The 23,257-nt window shown below is 59.9% G+C and overlaps 2 protein-coding genes across 11 annotated transcripts in view; one reads left to right on the top strand and one right to left on the bottom strand.

The window, feature by feature from the left end:
- The first annotated feature begins 321 nt into the window (after positions 1 to 321).
- The window catches only part of UNC13D (unc-13 homolog D), a 33,229-nt gene continuing 10,293 nt past the window's right edge, over positions 322 to 23,257 (top strand). Inside the window, exons 1-33 of one of the 6 annotated variants that reach the window (XM_045489631.1) lie at positions 322 to 467; positions 792 to 1,002; positions 1,724 to 1,759; positions 2,036 to 2,143; positions 2,261 to 2,320; positions 2,412 to 2,478; positions 2,724 to 2,904; positions 3,252 to 3,296; positions 3,434 to 3,502; positions 3,678 to 3,747; positions 3,937 to 4,041; positions 4,152 to 4,244; positions 4,319 to 4,422; positions 6,007 to 6,124; positions 6,229 to 6,353; positions 6,494 to 6,584; positions 6,668 to 6,724; positions 6,804 to 6,901; positions 7,007 to 7,058; positions 7,137 to 7,270; positions 7,349 to 7,469; positions 7,815 to 7,958; positions 8,158 to 8,256; positions 8,360 to 8,566; positions 8,728 to 8,796; positions 9,587 to 9,666; positions 11,220 to 11,325; positions 11,400 to 11,471; positions 11,884 to 11,967; positions 12,064 to 12,184; positions 12,411 to 12,534; positions 12,974 to 13,170; positions 13,935 to 14,209. In XM_045489631.1, coding sequence (XP_045345587.1) covers positions 886 to 1,002; positions 1,724 to 1,759; positions 2,036 to 2,143; positions 2,261 to 2,320; positions 2,412 to 2,478; positions 2,724 to 2,904; positions 3,252 to 3,296; positions 3,434 to 3,502; positions 3,678 to 3,747; positions 3,937 to 4,041; positions 4,152 to 4,244; positions 4,319 to 4,422; positions 6,007 to 6,124; positions 6,229 to 6,353; positions 6,494 to 6,584; positions 6,668 to 6,724; positions 6,804 to 6,901; positions 7,007 to 7,058; positions 7,137 to 7,270; positions 7,349 to 7,469; positions 7,815 to 7,958; positions 8,158 to 8,256; positions 8,360 to 8,566; positions 8,728 to 8,796; positions 9,587 to 9,666; positions 11,220 to 11,325; positions 11,400 to 11,471; positions 11,884 to 11,967; positions 12,064 to 12,184; positions 12,411 to 12,534; positions 12,974 to 13,170; positions 13,935 to 14,056 — 3,276 coding nt within the window. In that variant the 5' untranslated portion in view covers positions 322 to 467; positions 792 to 885 and the 3' untranslated portion in view covers positions 14,057 to 14,209. The other 5 variants (XM_045489629.1, XM_045489632.1, XR_006715178.1 and 2 more) reach the window with 5 other exon arrangements.
- UNK (unk zinc finger) overlaps positions 15,461 to 23,257 on the bottom strand; it is a 33,617-nt gene continuing 25,820 nt past the window's right edge. For all 5 annotated transcript variants that reach the window (XM_045489638.1, XM_045489637.1, XM_045489635.1 and 2 more), the window contains 7 exons: positions 22,842 to 22,907; positions 22,187 to 22,361; positions 21,254 to 21,355; positions 20,919 to 21,107; positions 18,608 to 18,789; positions 17,734 to 17,991; positions 15,461 to 16,933 (listed from right to left, as the gene is read on the bottom strand). In XM_045489638.1, the coding sequence (XP_045345594.1) occupies positions 16,778 to 16,933; positions 17,734 to 17,991; positions 18,608 to 18,789; positions 20,919 to 21,107; positions 21,254 to 21,355; positions 22,187 to 22,361; positions 22,842 to 22,907 (1,128 nt within the window). In that variant the 3' untranslated portion in view covers positions 15,461 to 16,777. The remainder of the gene's footprint in view (positions 16,934 to 17,733; positions 17,992 to 18,607; positions 18,790 to 20,918; positions 21,108 to 21,253; positions 21,356 to 22,186; positions 22,362 to 22,841; positions 22,908 to 23,257) is intronic.

Genomic DNA, 23,257 nt, shown 5'->3' with positions numbered 1-23,257 from the left:
TGAAAGGGTGCCTGTGGGGGGGACATGTCAGGTGGCCCCTCCTGCGGGTGCCTTCTCCTTGTGAAGCTCCGTGCCTGGGAGCAGGGAAGAGCCTCCGTGCCCAGCCCTGCACCCCCCTGGGCCCTGGTCTGGAGGAAGGCCATGGGTGTGGCATCCGTGCCTCTGGGAGCTCAGAAAGCCCAGCACTGAAGTGTCCTATTTTCCTGTCCCTTCTTGCTGGGCTGCACGGTCTCTCCAGCCCCACCCAGGAGTCCCTGGGGTTACCCTACAAGGGCATGTGAAGGGAGCACCCTCTTGATGTCCTTGTGGGGGCAGGGGCCCCAGGGCCGTCTCCGCCCAGCACAGCTTGGCCCAGTCACCTTGGTGGAATGTCACCTGTGGAGCGGAGCAGGCTGAGCAGTTGGCTGCCCGCTGGGGAGATGCCTCTCTGGAGCCCCCACCCTGTGCCCTGCCCAGCTCCGCCCTAGGTCTGTGGGTGAGAACCCCACCGACACGGGGCAGCTCCCCTCGGCCCCTGGCCCAGCCGGGTGCACAGCTGGGAGGGGGCAGGGTGGCGCTGACGCCCCTGCTGGGGAACGCTGGACCCCCTCCCCCCCCCCCCCCATCTCCCGGCCTCTGTGGGAGGGTGGGGTGGAGCCGGACCTGCCCACCGGGTCCACCTGCCTCCCGTTCGGGAGAGTTCCTCCCAGGACCCCAGCAGGCCGGAGGGAGGAAGGTACAGGCCTCAGAGGTGGTGAAACCCTGACCGGAACCTCCCCCGGCCCGCCGGCCCCCACCCCTCCCTCGCGCAGGGTGGCACCCAGTGCTCTTTGCATAATCCTGTGGCTTCGCGATCTTCACCCTGCGGCAGCGGCTCGGCAGAGGGGAAGGGCAGAACGGGCCACCATGGCGACACACCTCTCCCAGTCCCAGCGGCGCCCTCCCCTCTTACGCCAGGCCATCAAGATAAGGCGCCGCAGGGTCAGAGATCTGCAGGATCCCCTGCCCCGAACGGCTCAGGAGGTAGGAGTGACCTCAGTGAGGAGAGTGGCCAGGGTGCGGGGCTCCACCTCTCACGGGCTGGGGCTAAGGGTGTGGTCCCTTCCCTGCCTTTCTCAGCACCTGGGCAGGACCTTCTGGGTTGGCAGACCGGGGGCTGCCGCGTGTTCTCTGGGCCATCCTGGGCCTCAGGTCTTGGGGTCTGAGGCTCTCTGAGCCTGTCCCTTTCGTGGGGCCACCCACCCCATCCTCTGCTCCTCCAGCTCCAAAGTCACCAGCTGTTAGGGAGCGGCCCTGCCGTGGGCTGGGGTGCTGGGGCGGGAGGGGGGGGTGGGTGGGGACCAGCTGAGCGGCCCCCAGGCCTGCTTGGCATGTCCCCCAGTCTCCCACCTCCACTGCTGGGCCTCACTTCCGCCGCTGGGGTGTGAGCGTGGCCGACCCGATAAGCGGTGCTGCTTCCTCTGGGGAAGGAAGGGAGGTTGGGGCCACGGGTGCCGCGAGCTCACCCTGCTGGGGCAGCCAAGCGCCAATGGACTTCAGCCGCGGCCGGCCAGGGGACGAGGAAGGCGGTCCGGGGCCTGGACTCCCGGGAGGCCTGCTGTGGGAACAGGTGTGCGGCCCTGGTGGGTTGGAGGCCGGGGACCCCGCAGCCCTAGGCCTGGGCCTGCTCGCTGAGGAGCCGTTCCTGCTGTCTGAGCCCTGGTCCAGGCCTTGGGGACATCTGTCTTTTCACCTTGCTCCCCAGATCGAGCCTCCATCCCACCACTTCTCCCCTGAAGAGGTAAGAATCAGAGTATTGGGGAGGCAGTGAGGTGGTGGGAGGCAGCCCCACATTCTTCAGAACACTCTCCTTGGCCACTGGCCAAGGCTGATGGCAACAGCAGGGGAGGGAGACTTCTGGGTCTTAACCCCCCCCATCCCCCACACGTTGGGGGTGCCTCGTCCCAGCTTTGGGAGTGCAGTGCTGGTGCCAGGGGTAGATGGCGGGGGACAGGTGGGCGGGCTTGCCTTGCAGTGGGCTGACAGGGGTCCCTGAGGTGACTGTGCTGTGCCTCAGCGGGCCCTACTGTACGAGGAAGCTCTCTACACCATCCTGCACCGCCTGGGTCAGCCCGAGCCCAACCATGTGAAGGAGGCCTCAGAGCTGCTTCGATACCTGCAGGAGGTGAGCCCAGCCCCCACGCCGCCCGCCATCCTGAAGCCTGGACTCAGGCAGGAGTCCTCTTCCCCGCCGGCCGGCCCCGCCCTGTGCCCTAAGTCTCTTACGCTCCCATCCCACCAGGCCTTCCACATGGGGCCCGAGGAACACCAGCAGCTGCTGCAGAAGGTCCAGAAGCTTGAGGTAACCCTGGTCCAGGACCGCCCTAGGCTAGGACAGGGGCCAGGAAGCCCAGCTCCCTCCAGGAGTCAGGCTCACCCTCCCATCCTTCCAGAAGCCAATATTTTGTCTGAAGGCAACGGTGAAACAAGCCAAGGGCATTCTGGGCAAAGACGTCAGTGGTGAGTAGAGGGTGAGGGGCCCTGAGGGCCTTCTTGCCAACATCTCCTTCTCCGCATCAGGCTGTCCCAGAACTGGGAGGGAGCTCCCATCTCCCAGACGTCCCCCGGGGCTCACCTGGGTGCTGCTGACCCCGGGCCCTTCGAGTCTGTGGATGGGCTGGGGCTCTGCCCCTGGGGTGATGAGGGAGTCTCCCAGGGAGCCTGGCCAACACCCTGGTGGCCTCGTCCTTCCCCCGCTTCCCCAGGATTCAGTGACCCCTACTGCCTGCTGGGCATTGAGCAGGGGGTAGGCGCTCCGGGAGGCAGCCCTGGGTCCCGGCATCGGCAGAAGGCTGTGGTGAGGCACACCATCCCGGAGGAGCAGACCCACCGCACCCAGGTCATCACCCAGACCCTCAACCCTGTCTGGGAGGAGACGTTCATCCTGTACGTGGCCCGGCCCCAGCCCCTATCCCCTCAGTGAGATCAGCGGGACTTCCTGACTCAGGGGAGGTGACTTGGCCTGACCGGAGGAGGAGCCTGCTCCCTGGGCCAGAGATAGACAGGAGGCCAGACAGGACAGAGCAGTGGCCCACGTGTGCAGGCGGGGTGTGGAGGGTTGGACTGGGTTGGTCCGGGGGGTAGGCCGAAGCCTTGCTTTAGAGGACGGAGGAGCAGTTTGCTAGGAGGGGTCGGACTGGACAGTGGTGGAGTGGGGGAGAGAGCTCCCAGGGACAGGCTCTGGTTGGCTCCGGCCCTCCAAGGCCCTCAGCCGTGCCCTTTCCTCCCTGTAGGGAGTTTGAGGACATAAGCAACTCAAGCTTCCATCTGGACATGTGGTGAGGGGCGTCCCCTGCCTGGCGGGGTCAGGGAGAGAAAGGGGGCGAGTGGGGGTGGGGTAGACCCTCCTCCCGAAGGGGTCAGGGGCTCCCCGGACACCCTCCCTGCCTCCTGCTCAGACCTTTGCCCCCCTCAGGGACCTGGATACCGTGGAGTCTGTCAGACAGAAACTCGGGGAACTCACCGATCTGCACGGGCTGCGGAGGTGAATGCCGTGGGGAGCAGGTTCCTGGGGAGGGCGTGTGGGCCCCTCTGCCCTCCCCGTGCATGCGGGTTGTCTGCTGGGCTGCAGGCTGTGTCTGGGCCCAGGATGGGGACGGATCCCAGCCTGACCCCTCAGTGTCTTGGCCCATCCCCCTCATGGACCCTGCCTGGAACAGGATCTTTAAGGAGGCCCGGAAGGACAAAGGCCAGGATGATTTTCTGGGGAACGTGGTTCTGAGGCTACAGGTGAGTGGGGTCAGGAAAGAGGCTCAGGAGAGAGACCGAACGGGGGTTCACGAGGAGTTCAGGGGAGCGGTACTGGGTCCACACCAAGCAGGGCCTGGGGTCTCCCTCCTCTTGCCTCCTCTGCCCCCAACTGTGTGAGATTCATGCCACCCATGGGCACGGGCACCCCCTGCCCGCCCTGCCCGCCAGGACCTACGCTGCCAAGAGGATCAGTGGTACCCTCTGGAGCCCTGCACCGAGACCTACCCCGACCGCGGTCAGTGCCACCTCCAGTTCCAGCTCATTCACAAGCGGGTAGGTTGGGGGCCGGGTGCAGGGACCGTCCAGGGGCCTGCCTGGGGTGGCGGGACGGGCCGCACCGGCCGCGGGGCCCTCCACTCGCCGCCGTGCTGGCCCCGTTGCAGAGAGCCACCGCGGCCAGCCGCTCCCAGCCCAGCTACACGGTGCACCTCCACCTGCTGCAGCAGCTCGTGTCCCACGAGGTCACCCAGCACCAGGTACTGCCCTCCCAGCGCCGGGTGGTACGGGGCTCGCCTGCTGGGTCCTGACACCCCTCCACCTGTCCCCGCAGGCGGGCAGTACCTCCTGGGACGGGTCGCTGAGTCCCCAGGCTGCAACCATCCTCTTTCTCCATGCCACGCAGAAGGACCTGTCTGACTTCCACCAGTCCATGGCGTGAGTGCACGGCCCAGCCGGAGCACCCGGGAGGGTCACCTGTCCTCCTACAGGCTGGCAGCTCAAAGTCGAACCCTCGGGAGATTTCTGTTTGGCCCCAACTGTGTGTTCTAAGTTGTTTTTGTTTTAAGTTTATTGACGCGGGTTCATTTACGCGGGTTGGGCGTACAGAGAGAGAGAGAGAGAAGCCCGAGCAAGCTCCTTGCCGTCGGCGAAGAGCCTGATGCGGGGCTCGAACTCAGATCACGACCGGAGCCGAAATCAGGAGTTGGACGCTTCTCCGGCTAAGCTGCCCAGGCGGTCTCCCTGTGTTTTCAGTTTTGAGTCAGTTGCCCACTTTTACAAATCTGGAGGTTTTCCACATGGAGTCACGTGTCCAGCGTCCCACGGACCCTAAGTGCTGTCGTTCTGCTGGGCTGTAGCTGGCCACAAAGGAGCGCACGGCCTCCCCTGCCCCTCACGGCTGCCATCGGCCCATGTCACTCCCTGGCATTTGAGCTCGCCACCCCTGCCCCAGATCGGCAGCCCCGTCTTCCAGCACCACCACCCTTGAGTCAACAGACTTGCGCGCCGGCATTACCAGATCTGTGTTGAGGGCCTGTCCCATCCCCTGTGCCCCAAGAGGTTGTGGGAACGAGGGAAGGGGCACACGCGAGTCCTCAGATGTTCCTGTGCGCGTGAGGAGTACAGAACTGGGGGCACCCCGGGCGCTGGCCAGGCCAGGAGGAATGACGGTGCCCGCTGCCCCGGGGCCACGGCTGACACTTGGCACTTGAGTAGGGGCTGGAAGGGGGCTGGGGGAGAAGGGCAGTTTGTAGGACCCTGGGCAGGTGGGTATTCCCAGATAAGTGGACAGGGGATGTGGGTGAGGCTGGGCCCAGGAGTGGGCACCCACAGCGAGGGCCCAGGGTCCTGCGGGGCCCGAGCATGCAGTGCGGTGTCCCGGTCAGGACGAGGCCTGTCCCTGGGCTGCTCTTCTCTTCCGTCCTCCTTCACAGTGCCGCTTGGGCCACATTTCAGCTTGGTCATCACCTCTGTGCAGTGTCCCCTAAACTGTCTATGGGGCAGTCCCAGCTGATGTTTGGCACGTGTGCATGAAGGCTCAAGTCTCCAAATCTTTTTTTCGAAAGAAGCAAGAAATCCTGAGTTCTTATTATTTTTTTATATTAAATAATTTTTTTAACGTTTATTTATTTTTGAGAGAGAGAGAGCACGCATGAGCAGGGGGAGGGGCAGAGAGAGAGACAGAGAATCTAAAGCCGGCTCCGCGCTGTGAGCGCAGAGCCCGACGCAGGGCTCAAACTCACAACCGTGAGATCATGACCTGAGCTGAAATCAAGAGTCCGCCCCTTGACCGACTGAGCCAGCCAGGTGCCCCGAGATCCTGAATCTTTAAGTCACAAATATCCCAATTTGAGGAACAGATGATTCATTTACATGTTTGAAAAACAACTTGATGAGGTTGATGGGGGTCCATAGGAGGTCTCGGGGGCAGGGCACCTCGCTGTCCCTCCCCAGGGCCGGTGAGCAGCGGGAAGGACGCTGCCCGGCCTGGCGGGGCTGAGGGCTTCCTGTCCGCTGCAGGCAGTGGCTGGCCTATAGTCGTCTCTACCAGAGCCTGGAGTTCCCGAGCAGCTGCCTCCTGCACCCCATCACCAGCATCGAGTACCAGTGGATCCAGGGCCGGCTCAAGGCAGAACAGGTGGGCTGGGGTGGACTGAGGGGTGTCGGGCAGGCAGAGCTCAGGGTGCGGGAATGGCCGTCCGGGCCCCGTAAAGCAGCTCCCGACTCTGCCTGGCCCTGCAGCGAGAAGAGCTGGCTGCCTCGTTCCGCAACCTGCTGGCCTACGGCCTCTCCCTCATCAGGAGGTTCCGGTCTGTTTTCCCGCTCTCTGTCCCCGACTCCCCAGCCCGGCTGCAATCTCTTCTCAGGTCAGCGGCTACCCCTTCCCCTTCTTCAGTGAGGCCAGGAACGAGGGAGCCTGCAGGGATGCGGCAGCCTGCTGGAGATGGGGGTGGGGGCGGGGTACAGGGGCAGCGGGCATCCTGGACCCAGCTGTCTGTCCCCACAGGGTCCTGGTACAGATGTGCAAGATGAAGGCCTTCAGGGAGCTGTGCCCCGACAGCGCCCCCCTGCCCCGCCTGGTGACCGAGGCGCTGCGGGTATGGGTACTCACCCTGGGGACGAGGAGGGCACGTGCCTGAGCCTAGTGACCCTCCCTGCTCACCGCCCCCTTTGCCCGCAGACCGGCACCGTCGAATGGTTCCACCTGAAGCAGCAGCACCATCAGCCCATGGTGCAGGTGAGGGGGCTCGGGCGGGGCGGCGGGGTGGGGTGCTCGCCCCTTGCAGCCCTGCTCAGCGCACCTCTGTCCCTGCCAGGGCATGCTGCAGGCAGGCAAGGCCTTGCTGAGCCTGGTGCAGGACATCATTGGCGACCTACACCAGTGCCAGCGCACGTGGAACAAGATCTTCCAGAAGTGAGCAGGTGGCTGGGTTGGGAGGTCGTGCGGCGGGGGCTCAGAAGAGGGGCCAGAAGGACCCCTGTGTGTGCCACCAGGTCACACCTGTCGCCTTCCTTCCAGTGCCCTCAAGGTCAACCTCTTCTCCATGGCTTTCCCGGAGCTTCAGTGGCTGGTGAGTCTCGCCCCGCGTCTCCGGGCCGTGCCCTCTACCCTGGCTCTGGAGCCCTGTCCCCACGCCTTCCCTTCGCAGGTGGCCAAGCGGGTACAGGACCACACGGCGGCGGTGGCGGGCAGCCCCGTGTCCCCGGAGGTGGGCGAGAGTCTATTCCAGCTCTATGTCAGCCTCAAGGAGCTCTGCCAGCTGGGCCCAGTCCCCGCAGAGAGGTGGGCAGTGGCGGGTCAGCACAAAAGAGAGAGGAGGGCTGAGGAGAGGCTCCCAGGCTGAGCCCCGGCCCTCCCCAGGGATGGAGTCCTGGCCCTGGATGGCTTTCACCGCTGGTTCCAGCCCGCCGTCCCCTCCTGGCTGCAGAAGACATACAGTGTGGCCCTGGCGCGGGTGCAGCGCGCTGTGCAGATGGATGAGGTGGGGGCGGGGCCCGAGATCAGGGATGGGGTCCCAGCTTTGGGGGTGGGGCTCGGGGCTCTGCTTGTACCTCCAGGATGTGCAGAAGCTGGTAACCGGCTCTTGAAGCCAGTCGTGCAAAACGCCGCCTCCTGATATCCTTGGTGTAAAGCGTGGCTTTCCTTCACAGACTGATCTGTGCAGCCGGGGGGTCCCTGGGTGGGGGGCCTCGCTCGCACCCCTGGTAGTCCGCGCCCCCCCCCCGCCCCGCCCCGTCCTGCATGCTTGCGGAAGGAAGGAGGGAGGGAGGAGCAGGAATCTGGCAAGGCCTGAGCCCTCCTTTCTGCACCCTCTCCCATCCCCCAGTTGGTGCCCCTGGGTGAACTGACCAAGCACAGCACATCAGCCGTGGATCTGTCCACCTGTTTCGCCCAGATCAGCCATACTGCCCGGCAGCTGGACTGGCCCGACCCAGAGGAGGCCTTCATGATCACCGTCAAGTTTGTGGAGGTGCGGCGTCTTCGTGGGTCCTTCCCCTCCTTTCTAGGACAGCCCCGTTTCACTCACCCTCTTTCTCCCCAGCTCCTCCTGCCCCAGCAGCCTCCAAAGGCCTGTGTCTTAAGTCCCCAAGTCACCGAGATTTCCGTGCCTCTCCACATTGACCCCCTCGTGGGCTCCCCCCGCGTTGATCCTCCTCTCCCCACCCCAGGATACCTGTCGGCTGGCCCTGGTGTACTGCAGCCTCATAAAGGCCCGGGCCCGGGAGCTCTCCGCAGGCCAGAAGGACCAGGGCCAGGCGGCCAACATGGTAAGGGCCGGACCTGGGTGTCGGGGACCGGGGCGGGGGTAGGGGCTGCCAGTCCCGGCACAACTCCGGAAGCTCTGCCTCCTGCGCCCGTGCCTGCCCTCAGCTATGCGTGGTGGTGAACGACATGGAGCAGCTGCGGCTGGTGATCGGCAAGCTGCCCACCCAGCTGGCATGGGAGGCGCTGGAACAGCGGGTAGGGGCTGTGCTGGAGCAGGGGCAGCTGCAGAACACGCTGTATGCCCAGCTGCAGGGCGCGCTGGCCGGGCTGGGCCACGAGATCCGCACTGGCGTCCGCACCCTGGCCGAGCAGGTACCTTGTCTGATCCGCAGGGCCCCCCCCCCCGCCCCCCACCGGACTTGGGCTGACGTCCGGCCCCTACCCCTTCCCGAACCTAAACCCAGGCTCCAAGTGGCCTCACCCCGTCCTCCCCGCACTTACGCCCTGGTCTCCCTCCTGCTTTGTGTCCCCAGCTGGAGGTGGGCATTGCCAAGCACATCCAGAAGCTCGTGAGTGTCAAGGAGTCTGTCCTGCCTGAGGATGTGAGTGGCCCTCCCTGCTCAGCTTTGCCAAAGGGGCTTAGGGTGGCAGGGAGCTGAAGTCGGTGGGATGTCAGCGATGAGTCCCCCAGACTTGGGCCAGAAATGTTCCCTCCTGGACCTCGGTTTCCTCCTTGGATGCTAAGGGGGCAGGGTTGGGTCATTCCACAGACTCTCCCAGCATCAGTGTGGGGACTGCAGTCGGGGAGAGCTTGGACTTTGCAGCCAGACAGGTCTGGGCGTGCATCCTTCTCAGCTCCTGTTTGCACAAGCCAGCTGATTCGAGCATCCTCACCTGTCAGGGGGCACAGTGATGCGTACCTTTGGTTGTTTGGGAGACGCTGACTCATTAAGTCATCAACTATCGAAGCACTCACTCTGTCCCAGGCACTGATTTAGGCACTGGGATATATATCAATGAACAAAAATTACGAAAAGTCCGCCCTTCCTAGAGCTTACATTCTGGTAGGGGACATGGAAGAGCCAAGTACATGTGTGTAACTAGAACTATATGTACGTGTGTGTGTGCGTGCACACACATGGCATGTGAGATAATAAGTGCTAGAGAAAATGGAGATATTTTTAGACAGTGGGAGGGAACGGCAAAGGCCAGGGCCCCGAGCCAGGACCGCGCGTACAGGAGGCCAGTGTGGCTGGAGCCGGCTGTGGGCAGGGGTCAGCTCCTGCAGGTGTCCCAAAGCAAGTGCACAAAAGCTCCCGGTCCGGTTTGCCCTTCCGAGTCAGGGCATGGGAATGGGCCAGAACCAGACGTGCTGCCCACCCCTCTCCCCAGGCCATTCTGCCCCTGATGAAGTTTCTGGAAGTGAAGCTCTGCTACATGAACACCAACTTGGTGCAGGAGAACTTCAACAGGTCTGCGGCAGCCTCCCGCCCTGCGGCGCCCCACCACCTCCCACCAGCCCCTCTTTCCCGGCCTCAGCATCCATTCTCAGGGGAGGATGCAACCAGCCTCTGCTTCAAGGCTCACCTCCAGGGACAGGGGGCTCACTTCCTCACACACTTGCCCATTTCCCTTTAGGCTGAGCAGAAAGCTGCCTTCTCCTTTAGCCGTGGGCTGTCTGTGGGCCTTGCTGGCTCATCTCCCCTCCTAACGTTACAGGCAATGGGTATTCTCCCATGATTCAGGGGAACTTCTAGTTAGGGTGCCTTTAAAAAAATTTTTTTTAATGTTTATTTATTTTTGAGAGAGGGAGAGAGAGAGAGAGAGACAGACAGAGTTTGAGCAGGGGAGGGGCTGAGTGAGAGGGAGACAGTATCCAAAGCAGGCTCCAGGCTCTCCACACAGAGCCTGATGTGGGGCTTGAACCCACGAATGGTGAGATCAGATCATGACCTAAGCCGAAATCGGGCACTTAACCGACTGAGCCTCCCAGGTGCCCCTAGTTAGGGTCTCTCTTCGAGCAGGGGCCTGGGCAGCATGGCTAGAAGTCAAGGGTGTGGGCCTCAGCCCACCTGAATTCAGACTCTAGCTTTGCTGTTGCTCGGTGGGCGGAGTGCACAGATTACTCAAGTTTTCCGTGCAGATGATCATAGTTCTGGCCTTTAATGAGGACCAAGTGAGTCACGTGGGGTGTCGAATGTAGCGCCTGTGCAAAGGAAGTGGTTGGCGCGCTGCAGACCGATGGCCGTGGGTCCTCCCCATGGGATCCGGGCTCTGAGGCTGCTGCCCGTGCTCCCCGCGTACCACTCCTGGTGCAGCGGCCCCCCCGGGGAAGCCCGCCTTCTTCATTTCTCAGGCCACAACATGCCGTTTGTTCAGCTGAAACCGAGTTAAATCCCCACTCCAGGGATTTCACTCACTGCTGTCTCAACAGCCATTAGAACATTGTCTGGGGGCATAATAAGCACCCAAATATGTTGACTACATTAACTACCTTTAATTAGTATGACCTTCCCCGTTCTTAATTACACAACCCAATTTTTTCTTTTTTTTTGTACTTAACTGCCCGAATCTACTTTGGCGTGTCAAAATTCAGTTCTTTCAGGTAGTTAGTAGGACTGTGGCTTGGTTGCTATTTTTTTCTCCTGACAGTTTATCCATCCTTATCCATGCTGGAATCCTCTTCATTCTGGCCACTCCTCTACTGAATCCTGATTCTGTCACTGGGGGACCAGCCTCCCCTCCCCACCTTGTTTGTTGGGGTTTGATAATCCTACTGAGCAGGCTTCTCTGCTAGGTTATGAGACACATTGGTTGGGACTGGCCCCGCCCACCTGCCCCCCCACCCCTTGTCCTCCCTGCCCCACTCCTGCCTGTGGCTCCAGCCCTACCTGAGAAGCAGGTAGGAGTGGAGGGTGGGGGTGGGGAGGAGCTGGGGGTGGGTCTCGGTCCCTTTCTCAAGAGTGTCTCTGCTTCCTCCCCTTCCACCCTCCTATCCTGTGACTGATGTCCCTCTGCACCTCAGCCTTCTGACCCTGCTCTGGACCCACACGCTCACCGTCCTGGTGGAAGTGGCCGCCTCCCAGCGGAGCTGCCCCCTGGCCTCTAGCAGGCTGAAGACTGCACTTCAGGTAATAATAGCAGTGACCACAAATAATCCTGGTGGGAGGCTGCCTGGGGTCACCTCTGATGTCTCACCCCCTAGAATCTGGAGATCTGCTTCTACGCAGAGGGCTGTGGCCTGCCACCTGAGGCCCTGCACACAGCCACCTTCCAGGTAGGGGTCTTTTGGTGAGCTGGTTGGGTCGGGGTGGGGGGGGGACACCTGCGTTTCTGTGCTCACCTGTGTCATCACGGATGGGGCCCAGCACGAAAAGAAAATGTGAGCCCCCTTTTCAGAAATTATTGAAAATTTAAAGGCAGCCACAGCAGAGCTTTGGTGTTTTAAACCAAGCATCAGGTTTTTTAAGCATGGTGAGGGGGTGGCTGTGCCACTGCAGGGGGAGCACGCCTGTGAAGCCCACCCTGGCTGTCCTGAGGGTGCATTCTGCGGTCGGAGGTTCTGGAACGCCCAGTGCTTTCCATATCAAACTGACATCCCCTCCTGGCGGCAAGTTCCCCAAGGGCAGCCCTGGGCTGCGGTTGAGTGTGACAGTTCAGGTGACTTCTCAGCTGTGCCCCGTTCCCAGGCTCTGCAGAAAGACCTGGAGCTGCAGGCCGCTTCTAGCAGGGAGCTCATCCAGAAGTACTTCTGCAGCCGGATCCAGCAGCAGGTGAGGCTCTTTTCCTCCCTTGCACTCCCTGTGTCCCTGGAGCCCCGCCTCCACTCTGCCCCAGCCGACACTGCCCATGCGCCCCACCCTTACTAGGCAGAAGCGGCTTCTGAGGAGCTAGGGGCGGTCACAGTCAAAGTCTCCTACCGCGCCTCTGAGCAGAAGCTGCGTGTGGAACTGCTCAGCGCCTCCAGCCTGCTGCCCCTGGACTCCAATGGTGAGTGCAGGCTGTCCACTGGCCGCTCCCGCGTCTTTGCTCAGGCCCCCTTCCCCCGCGTCTCTGGCCGTTCTCTCCCGAGCGGGAGCACTGCGTGCAGTTTCTGCAGATCGCCAGGAGGGGGCAATGCTGCCGAACAGGGCACGGCTGCAGGGGCCTGGACGAGGCGGGGAGCTGGGGTATCCTTGGCAACGTGGCCTCCCCCGGTGACCTCCTCACTTGTCAGGCTCCAGCGACCCCTTTGTCCAACTGACCTTGGAGCCCAGGCACGAGTTCCCTGAGCTGGCCCCCCGGGAGACCCAAAAGCACAAGAAGGACCTTCACCCCCTGTTTGATGAGACCTTTGAATTGTGAGTGGGTCCCTGTACCTGCCACCCTTCCCCAGCCCCGGACCTCCCTTGGGCCTGCTCCTCCCACCTGAGGCCGATGGGCTCCCCTGAGATGACCGCATTTGGGTCCCAGGGAGGGGCACCTGGCACAGGGGTTTGCTGGGACCCCGGGAGGAGGAGGAGCAGGACTGGAGGGGAAGACCCCCACCTGTTGGGCTGAGAGGCTTTTGCTTCCAGGGAAGGTCTGGGGACATAGGCCCTTGCTTTGAAGTATCAGCCCACAGAGGAGGAGTTAGGACATACTAGGCTGAGAACTGGCTTTGCGATCCTAACTCCCACCTGTCTGCCCTCAGCCTTGTCCTGTCCTCAAGATCCAGGGGCGAACTGTGTGTGCGGGTAGGTGCCAGTGACCGTGGGGTGGGGGAGCAGGCAGCTGAGCCCCACTCTGTCCCCCACTCAGCCTGGTGCCTGCTGAGCCGTGCCGGAAGGACGGAGCTTGCCTCCTGCTCACGGTGCTGGACCATGACACGCTGGGGGCTGATGACTTGGAAGGGGAGGCCTTTCTGCCACTACGCTCAGTGCCGGGCCTGACTGGGACGGAGGAGCCTGGCGAGGTGCCTCAGACCCGTCTGCCCCTCACCTACCCTGCGCTCAACGGTAGGCCTGAGCCCCAGGGCAGAGGCTGTGAGGCTTCGGGTGCAGGGCCAGGCCCAGCACTGGGGGTGCAGGGGAAGGGCAGCCTGTAAAACCTCAGGCAGTGGCCCCCAGGGAAGCAAATGAAATCGGGGTCAGAGAAATCCCTCCTTGGATGTGGAAGCCAGTGGAGTCTGCGTGGTGGCTCGTGCTGAGTAGATAGCTCAGTCTAATCAAGAGACCAGGGAAATTTGTTAGCCCAAGTGTGGTGGGACCCTCTAGTGGAGGAAGGTCACTAACAGGCTTACTTGGGGAGAGGGCCTGAGTGTCTCTGACCGGGGGGCACAGCCCAAGCATCCTCCAGGCTGGATAGTAAGAATAGGTCACATGTCCAAGCACTTATGAGCCACTTTTAAGCACCTGACGCATATTAACTCTCAATCGTACAACCACCCAGTGTGGCAGGTGGTATTGCTGTTTTACAGATAAGTAAACTGAGGCACAAAGAGGCCGACTCCCTAGCCTCAGGTTCTCATGCAAAAAGGCAAGAGTTGCAGCCTGAAACGCACCTCAGCCTCTTCCAATGCAGTTGGGTCTGTGTCTGTGCCAGTGCGGTTGTGCTAGGGGATAACCTCAGGCTGTCTTGTGAGCTTGGCTGGTGTGTGTCCATCACTAGTTTTCAGGATGGCTGGGGAACGGGTCAGTGCTGTGACCCCCACCACTAGCCAGGCACTGCTTACCCTCACCCCCGGCGCCACAGGCTGACCCCCAAACGCCTCTCTTCGCAGGGGATCCTATCCTGCAGCTGCTGGAGAGCCGGAAGGGTGATCGGGAGGCCCAGGTGTTTGTGAGGCTGCGGAGGCAGCGAGCCAAGCAGGCCTCCCAGCATGCCCCAAAGCCAGGGCGGTAGCAGTGGAGGTTGGGGAGGGGGCTGGGTGCCTGCAAGATCTGGGTTCTCCCCACCAGCCTGGCCTAACAGTCTGCAAGGGCCCCGCAAGTCTGGGGAACCCCAGTGTGCGGAAGGCCCAGAGTGTGGATCCTCTCTGGTCCTCCCACCAGAGGGGCCCAGGGTGCTGGGGCCGGGGCCCCTGTGGTATTTATACTCCCTCCCCCTGCCTCCAGCCCTGGCCTCAGCATTCTCTACCAAATTTCAGCACCAGGGGGAGGGGGCAGCTGTCTGCATCTCTGGCCCTCGCTCTCCTGTTGGGGAAGTGCTGCTCTGGCAGAGCTGTCTCCCTGCGTTTCTGGCCTGCCTATTCCAGTCACTGGGGTGGGGGGCTAGGCTCCCTGGGGCCTGCTCTTTAGCTCTCCTTCCCTGGTTCACTGGGGCTGGGGCTACCGCTGCCCTTAGAGGGAGGGTGGCAGCTAGAATGAAGGGAGCCTGGCTACTGGGAACCTTCTGGCTCTGAAGAGGTGAGAACTGGCAGGCAGTGGGGCTGGCATAGAGGAGCAGGAAGGACAGCTTGGCCAACTGTGTCTACTGTGGACCCCTCCCTGGGTCAGTACCTGCCACTTAGAAACTTTCTTAGCAAAAATAAAAAACCAAAAACAATTCATTGTCCTCTAAGGAACTATGCTGTTGCCCTGCATCGGGATCCAGGAGATTACAGTCGGGCCCTGCAATCCCCCTCCTCAGCCTTCAGGAGACCTTGAGCTGTCCCCCCACCTGTGGCCCACTCGGCCCCTCACTTCACGTTATAGAGCAGGGAGATGTGGGAGTAACTGATGTTCAAACAAAACACTACCAGGCATATCCGTGTGTGCGGTTGCTGCCTAGCACAAGGGCCTGATGCTCCCAAGGGGAGCACCATAAGTGGGGGTCTCCCAGGAGTTCAGTTGTGTGTCTATTCAAGGGCTGAGAGGAATGGAGTTGCAGCCTGGCCTGGGGGGGAAGTGGCCCCTATGCTGAGAGAGCCCAAGGCCGGGTTGTCCTATCTAGCTGTGTGACCCTCTCTGAGCCCACACAAGTATGATGGGGGAGGGTGGTGAAGGGGGTCAGTCGAGATCATCCAAGGCTCCTTTCAGCTCTGAACCTGAGATCCATACAGAGAGCCCATTAGCTGTGTTTCTTCACAGCTACCTACTAGGCCAGCTAAGAGCAGGGGGAGGAAAGAGGTGGCTCAAAGGCTGGGACCCTCAACCTTCCTTTTAGTGCTTTTGAGAGAAGACAGTTCTCCTCTGAGAAACTACCAGGGGCCCTGTTGTCTTTTGCAAAACAGTAAGTGAATGGGTCCCAGCTGATGGGGCATAAGCTCTTTCTATAGCCCAGGTGGGGCTGGATCTCCCTCACCCTCATGTAAACAAGCTACCACTGTTAAGTTCATATTTTATTTCCAATAGGTTTGGAGCTTTGTTGATTTTTGCATTTTTGTAAAAAAAAAAAAAAAGTTTTCACTTAATTCATTGAAAGCCCTTTCGTGCTGAGCCCAAGGAGAGCCTGGTCCAGGCCAGACCCTTCACAGCCCTCTTGCTCCCACCCCAGACCCCCAGCGCTGGGAGCAGGGTGGCTTCCCTCCACCCGCTCTGCCCTCCCGCACCCACTGCATCTTTCTGTACAGAACAATTTTTAAAATGGAAGCTAAGACACAATATACATCGGACAGGCACGCACACACATGTACACAGGCGTCTGCTCCAAATGGGCAGGACGTCAGCTGCACTCAGAGAGCACCAAGGAATGCATACGGAGCCCCTCCCGGTGAGGAGGGCAGGGCCTGAGCCCTACCTTGGTCCTCAGTCCGTAGCTCCTCCCCACCAATTGCCCTGCTAGCTGCCAGAGGGAAGGGAGGAAATGGGGGTGGGGGGGGGGAAGCTGACAGCAGCTGGGGGGTTATGAAGAGGGCAGTGCCAGTCTGGTAGGTGGCCCTGGAGCCAGGGAGGCTGCTTTTGGGGGCCCAGAGGGAGAGGACTGAGGTGGATCCCTGGCCTCAGGAACCTGAGGGGTAGAACTCCTGGGCCTTGCCCCTCAAGGAGCTTCAAGGGCCCAGGGGTGGGAATGGGGCTGGCCCCTGCAGCTTTGGCCTGCCAGCCCCAGACTAAATACACATTTGGTAAACCTAGGAGCTAGGCTGGCTTCGACCCCAGCACATCCCCCTCAAGCCTCACAGCTGGGAACCAGGTATGCCCTGGGGATGTCCACATCCCTGGCTCTCTCCCTGGCCTGGGGAAGTGCAGTGAACAGAGCCTGCCCTGAAGGCTTGGTCCCTCCCCTCAGCCCCTTCCAGCTTCCCGCTCAGGCCCCAGGAAGAAGTTAAAACTAGTTAGTTTCCCTACATTTAAAAAGAGACAGAAACATATCCTCTGCTGAAGCCCAGTGGGCGAAGAGGGGACTTTGTCTCTGCAGTGGAAAAGGAGGGAGTGGGCAAGGGGAGGGCTGCAAAATAGTTTTTTCTTTTAAAAAGTGCTTGGTAAGTCTGTTTTAAAGTGTGTGTCTATATCTATGTACAGATATACACACAGACACTGTTCACACACTGCCGCCCACGCATACCTACACACATACAGAAATGTATACATATACAGAATCATATACATATACATACATACATACATACATACATACATATATATATATACTTTAAAAAGTCCTAGGTAAGAAGATCTGAGCCAGGCCAGGGCCAGGCCTGCGGGGTCACGACTGGAGGGCGTGGGCCCGGCCAGGCTGGCAGACCGGGCACTCGCTGCCCTCAGCACAGAGCTCACACAGCACGGCGTGTTGGCACGGCAGCACCGCTCGGTTCTGTTCCTGACACTTAAGGCATTTCACCGACTGCATGTGGAACACGGCCTGTGGGAGAAAGTGACATCATGGTCACCAGCCTGGCCCTGAGTTGGACAAGGAGATTTCTCAACATTCTCTTTGGTCCCCTTGATGAGGAACCAGAGGCACAGAGCTCAGCAGCATGACTGCCAAGTGAGAGGGCAGAGTCAGAGTCCAGGCTGATGCCCCCAGGGCTCCCAATGTCTGCTTCCAGGGGTGCGGAGGGAGAGGGCAGGGCCAGTGCTGCTCTGCAGCCCCCACCCTGACGGGCTCTTTCTCCCACAAAGCCTCTGCCTCTTGTCTTGATCTCACAGGGACCCTCGGTCCTCAAACGAGAACAATGGGGCCTGGCTGCAAATCCCTGGTGAAAAAAAGAATGCACTCTCTGCTGTGCCATGCTCCCTGGGGATCCAGCGGGGCACCTAGGAATGCAGACAAAGTAGCCCTGGAGACCTAAATGTTCTGGAATGTCTTCTGGTATGTGCAGAGCTCACAGGAGAAGCGTCTCAATGTAACCGAAGGCCCAGGCCTAGTAATGCAGCTTGGGACAGCCCCACCCTCAGAACTGTGGGGGCTGGGGCGGTGGGGGGGGGCGGGGGGAGTGTGGGCACTGACGCCTCCCTATCTCCAGCCTTCTCACCTCCCAGCAAGTGACATTTTCTCCTACCTCTCCTCCGAGAGGGCAGCATTTTGTGTCAGCCCAGCAGCTGGGCAGAGGCTCCCAGAAGGGTGGCCGTCCCTGGAGCAGCGTGGACCCATCCGAGTCCAAGCGCTGCTGAGGCTGCTGTACACCCCCACCCAGCGCTCCCCTAACCTCCTGGGCTGACCTTGTCCACTTGTTCCAGGTGGGCCCGCAGCTGCTTCTGGAGGGAGTAGAGGGTGGAGAGTGAGAGGGCCTCCAGGTCGGAGAAGGTGGGCAGGGCCTGTGGGTCGGGGCCTGAGTGCAGCCGCTCCAGCTCTTCCTGTAGCTTCTTAACCTGCTCCTCCAGTGCATCCCGCTGCTCCCGGGCCAGCTCGCACTCAGCACCTGCCGCGCTGGCCCGCTCACCGGCCTCCTCTGCCTCCTTCTTCCAGGCATCACAAGCCTGTGGGCCCAACACACAGCACCTCATCTTGATGGCCCCCTGGCCCTGCAACCCTCCCCCCTGCAAGTGCATCTCTGGGAGCCTGCAGGGACCACCGTGGCTGCGGGGCCTACTGGAGAGCTGGGTCAACTGTCTGGGGAGGACACAGGCAGGGGGCTGACACTGCCTGCAGACAAGGGAGGTTTCAAGATCTGCAAGAGACCCTGTGTGTGTCAGGAAGGGGGCTGAAGCCAGCACGGCAGAGGAGCGCTAGGCAGAGCTGGGCATGTTGGCCAGCACCTGCAGGAGCAGCCAGGCTGCAGCTGGACAGAGGGACCATCTCAGAGCCTAGAACACCCTGGAAAGTCAGGGTTTCTGGGGAGAGTCAAGAAGTGCTGTGGGATCAAACCAAATAAGCAACTCACAGTGGGAATTCCGGGCCTGGGACACCAGCCAGCCCAGGGTCCTGACTGGCAAGGCAAGTGTTTCCACAGGGAAAGAAAGTGAACAAAACTAAATTTCTGCTCTGTCCTCCAGGACCCTGGGCCTCCCACCCCTGCGCCTCCTCTGTGTAAGATGGGCGAAGGCTGCATGCCATCAGGCCCCGGGAAGGCAAGTGGGTGTGGGGGCCCAGTACCTGCTTAGCCTGCTTCCAGGACTCCTCCCACTGCTTGATGGTGCTGTTGGCTTCTTCGAGCTCTTGCCGCAGCCGGGCCAGCTCAGCAGCCCCTGGCCCTGACAGGAAGGCAGGAGAAGTGCCTGGGGAGAAGCTACCAGAGGCAAAATGCTCCCAGATGCTGCTATTCATCCCGTTCAGACCTGCATCAGGAAATGGAGGAACATCAGGGTTCTTGGAAGGCTTCAGACCCAGACCCTGGGCCCCGTCCACCCCTGCCTGGAGGCTTCCAGGGGCTAGCTGTGCAAGGCTTCAGCAATATCAGGCCAGGGAATTTTACAGGGATGTGTTGGCCCCACAGCTGCATCAGACCTACCGTAGCATCACCTGCTACTCAACACTTAGCACTTAACTTCTGAGGCTTAGCAACCTCATCTGTAAAGTGAGGTTCCCATCATTTGCCTCACAGTGATTCAGGGGACTTGGGAAGGACTGGAGGGACAGCAGTCTGTAAAGGTGGCAATTTGTGATTGTGACTTGACTATTGGGCTAGAGAGGGGAGAACCCCCTTACACCAGCCGTGAGGCTAGGGAGGAAATTCGGGGGCAAAAATGTGGGCCAGAGCCTCAGATGATGGCAGAACTGTAGTAGGAAAAGTTCAGGGAACCCTGGTTCATTCTCCTTGGTTTATGATGGGTAAACAGGAAAAAAAAAAAATGTTGCTAAGAATCACACAAACGGTAAATGGTGGAGACGATATACAGTCAGGGCATCTAACTCCAAAGGCTTACTTTCTCCAGTTAGCTGGGCTGCGCGCTCACCCAGCCATGTATTCGTTTACTCCTTTGACAGATGTTTGCTAACACCATGTGCCTCGCTCTGTGGCCACCAGGGCAGCCCCTGTCTTCTAGAGGGGGACCCATACCCACCTCTGGCCTCATTCTGCCCACACTTCTCATTCTAATAACTTCTTTCTCACTCCCTTCCCACTAATCCAGCAAGGATTTTCCAGAAACCAAAGGATTCTTTCTGTCCTCCAAGCAACACATACACCCAAACTATGACAGATGTCATCCTATGTAGAGATCCTGAGATATGCACTATCGATGAGCCTATCTGCCCTGTCCCCAGAGGTGGGAACTCACGACCAACAAAATGTCATCCTGGCAGCGAGCTCTTCCCATGCACCTCCCTCCACACTCAGGTGGCACTTTCTCTCTTGACCACGTCCAGGTCAGGTTCCCTCTATTATTCTGAATCACAAAGCCAGGCCTCTAACTCCACACAACAGTGACAGTTTCTGAGTAGGCTCTAGTGTCCATGAAGGTCTGCCTCTCTGACTAGACCACGGCTCTGTGGCAGGAGGGACTGTTGAGCTCACACTCTATAAAACCCTGCTTGATAACTACACGGAGAGGAATGAAAGGAATGAAAGAGTGTGTGGCCAGCAAGAAGGGGTACAGTCAAGATGCTTCCAGAATATGAACAAGCCAGACAAATGTGACACAAAGCATCTGAAGCTAACAGAGCCAACATAAAATGGAACAGCCACCTTCAAAACTGGAAAGATGCTTAGAGATCAACGTGTTGCCCTGATCTCTGGTCAGAATGTCAAAGGTTGGCTCACAGGCTCAGACTCAGTGTGACCAGGAAGCCCAGCACCCTCAGGAGAGGTTATTTCTTGATCTTCTCGAACAGCTGCGGGGGGGGGGGGGGGGGGGGGGGGGGGCGGCACTAAGAGCAGCAGCTGCTGTTTGAGAGGCAGCGAGCTGGGCACTGTGCTGTTTTACACATTACCTCAGTGAACACTCATGCCAGCCTGCCCACGAGAGGGTACCCTGCCCGCGGTGGAGCCTGCAGCTCGCCAGGCCCTGCTTCTAGCCACTATCATGTGATGTGCCCATAGAACCCCCCAGTCCATCCCATTCTGGTTCTCATGTTCAGCAGCCTTTGGGGTCACAGCCGGGTCTGCCTGGTGCCTCTGCTTCTAGGAAGGCCACCTTGAGCCTGGGGCAAGCCTGTGCAGACTTCTCCCTTCGTCTCTTTCCCTCACATTATTTCATTTAAGCCTTGCACCTTCCTTATGAGGAGGAGGATGCCATTATTTCTACAAACTTTAAAGCACAGGAAACTAAAAGAGGCTAAGCCACCTTGTCCAGGTGTACCCAGCTAAGGGAAACATGGGACAGGGACCTGACCCACCTCCAAGCTCTGAGTCCCTGCTCCAACCTCTACTCTGCACTGCCTCTGGCTACGGACAAAGTGGCCAAAAGCACTTCTAAAAGCCCAGACCCTGCTGCCCCAGGTCTCGGAGAGACACACCCCCTCTTACCCAAAGATCCATGTGATGCTGAGGTCCCCAAAAATGTGTTTTCGGACTGGCTCAGGTGGCCCTGGGGCTGCTGCAGGAAATGCGAGGAGAGGCTGACAGGAGGGGACGGGGATGCTGAGTGGAAGGAAGCAGAACTGCCCAAGGAGCCAGGGATATTCACGGGTGCAGAGCTCTGCAGCAAACTGCCACCTGGAAGAGAGGCCCCAGAGGGCCCAGTGAAGGTGGGGCAAGCTACACAGAGCCATGTAAGCAGGGCAAGGCTCGCCTGCCCAGCCCGGGCCAGGCTGGACCCCTAGGAGCCCTCCCTCATGCGCTGCCCACCCACTACCCAGTACCAATTGTGATGCTGCCTGGGTGGGGCACTGTGCTGTTATCGAAAGTCTTCTCTAGGGCAGCCACCCCAAACTCATTCAGGTCCAGGTCATCCAGGGCAGACTCTGGGGACACAGAGATTGGTACATAAACCTCCTTGCCTCCCAAGGGGCCACAGAACCCTGAGGTTCCAGGCCTTGTCTCCAGGACCCACCTCTACTGCCTCCTATTCATGCTCGGCCCCACTAGACCCAGGCTCTCAAGCCTCTGCCTGTCGGGCTGCTCCTTTGCCAACATGGACACCCTGTGCTGTGTGCCTTGCCACGTCCGGCTCAGATGGCTCTCTTCCAAAGCCTTCTGATACCTCTCCTGATGTTACAGCTTGTATGTCTCATCCTTGAGCTCTCAAGGGCAGGAAACAGATCTTTGGGCCCTCAGTGGCTAATGCACAGTAGGTGCTTGACAAACACCCACTGCCCTCTGCTGAACTAGACTGGGAGGCTGGGAACAATGTCCCTCCTCGAGGGCAGGAACACCCTAACTGCATCTCTGCCAGCCTGGTGCCTGAAACACGACCTGCCACAAAGTGCCACCCATAAAGGGCTGCTGACAGAGAAGGGCGGTTGTGTAGGTTGTCTGCTACATAAGGGTACCTAGTGAGAGTATGAGGGCCAAGGGACCTATATCGTGGAATGAGGCTGCATTGGTCCAAGGGCAGAGGCGGCTCTTCCTAATTTCCACAACAGAGAAATAGCTAATTTGCTATAAGGGCTATAAGGGCCCTACACCCTGGGCTCATTTTCCCTTTAAGTCAAAGGGCTCAGAGTGCCCACCTTCTGACTCTCCCAAGGTAAATGTCTACAGTGACAAGCACCCTGGTTTGGATCTCACTCGAGAGCTAGTTTCTCTGACTCCAGACCCAGTCCAGATCTTGGCAACAGAAATGGCCTAATTACCTATGACTGACTCTACCGTGTCGCTGGTGGGATAGAAGGGCAGAGCATTTGCATTCATGCCAGGGACGCTGCTGGTGCCAGCAGGGCTAGGGGGCGTAGCTGCCAGGCTGGAGGTGATACTAGAAGAGATGCTTGAGGTCAGGGGGCTGCCCACGGGAAGGATGCCCAGCATGTCCTGCAACGAGAGAATGAGGAGGAGAGACAATGGGATGCCCGCTCATGGAAGCCATGGCCAGGGGGTGGAGGGAAATGGTGCAAACCAGGGCTCATCCAGTTGCCCCCAAGCTCAGACGGGACCCCACCCACTCAACACCTTGCTGCAAGGCTGGAGTTGGGACAGCTGTGGCTTACAGGCTGCAGGGCCCACTCACCCTAGAGTCCTGCAGTAGGGGAAGGGAGAAGTGAGTACAGCGCCTGACACAGTATAGACGCTCAAGAAGTATTTTTTTGACTAACTCATGAGTGAGTCCAGGAGGTAAGGGATTGCAGGGCCTGACCCCTACCTCTCTGGATTTAGGGCTGGGGCCCCACCTTAGTTCGGCCCTCAGGTTATGGGGAAAGCAGCGGCCCCCTTCTCCAAAGCCTGGGGTTCTGGGCCTATCCTGTCAACAGCCGGGGTTCCAGAAGGGGAGGAAGGGGGCTGAGAGCTGTATACCTGTTTGGGCTGAAGCAGAGGCTGCTCTTGGCTCCTGGGCTCTAGTGAGTGGGGTTTTAACTTGGCCTAAGAAAGAAAAGTCAGGGAGCACGGGATTCATGTGGTGCTAGGAAGGGCCCCTGAGTACAGGAGTCTTCCCAAGCATCCACCTGCCATGGTCCACTGAGGCTGCAGGCACCTGTCACACAGTCCCCCTCCACACCATACCCTGCTCTCCCTCCCCACCCCTACTCCATTCCCTACTCTAGGAACCAGGGGAGCTGTTCCCCTCCTCCCTGGTGACTCCAAGCCTCAGATAAGTCCAGTGAGGGACACTCTTGCCTGTTCCCCAAGGCCCTGCCACTCTATCAAGGCAGCATAAGGCAGGGAAAAGACCAGATGGTGGGACAGGAGACCGAGGGTGGAGTCCCTGCTCC

The sequence above is a fragment of the Leopardus geoffroyi genome, chromosome E1 (genome assembly GCF_018350155.1).
Source record: "Leopardus geoffroyi isolate Oge1 chromosome E1, O.geoffroyi_Oge1_pat1.0, whole genome shotgun sequence".
NCBI lineage: Eukaryota > Metazoa > Chordata > Mammalia > Carnivora > Felidae > Leopardus > Leopardus geoffroyi.
The sequence above is the reverse complement of the archived record's forward strand: the minus strand, read 5'-3'. Positions and strand labels throughout refer to the sequence as shown.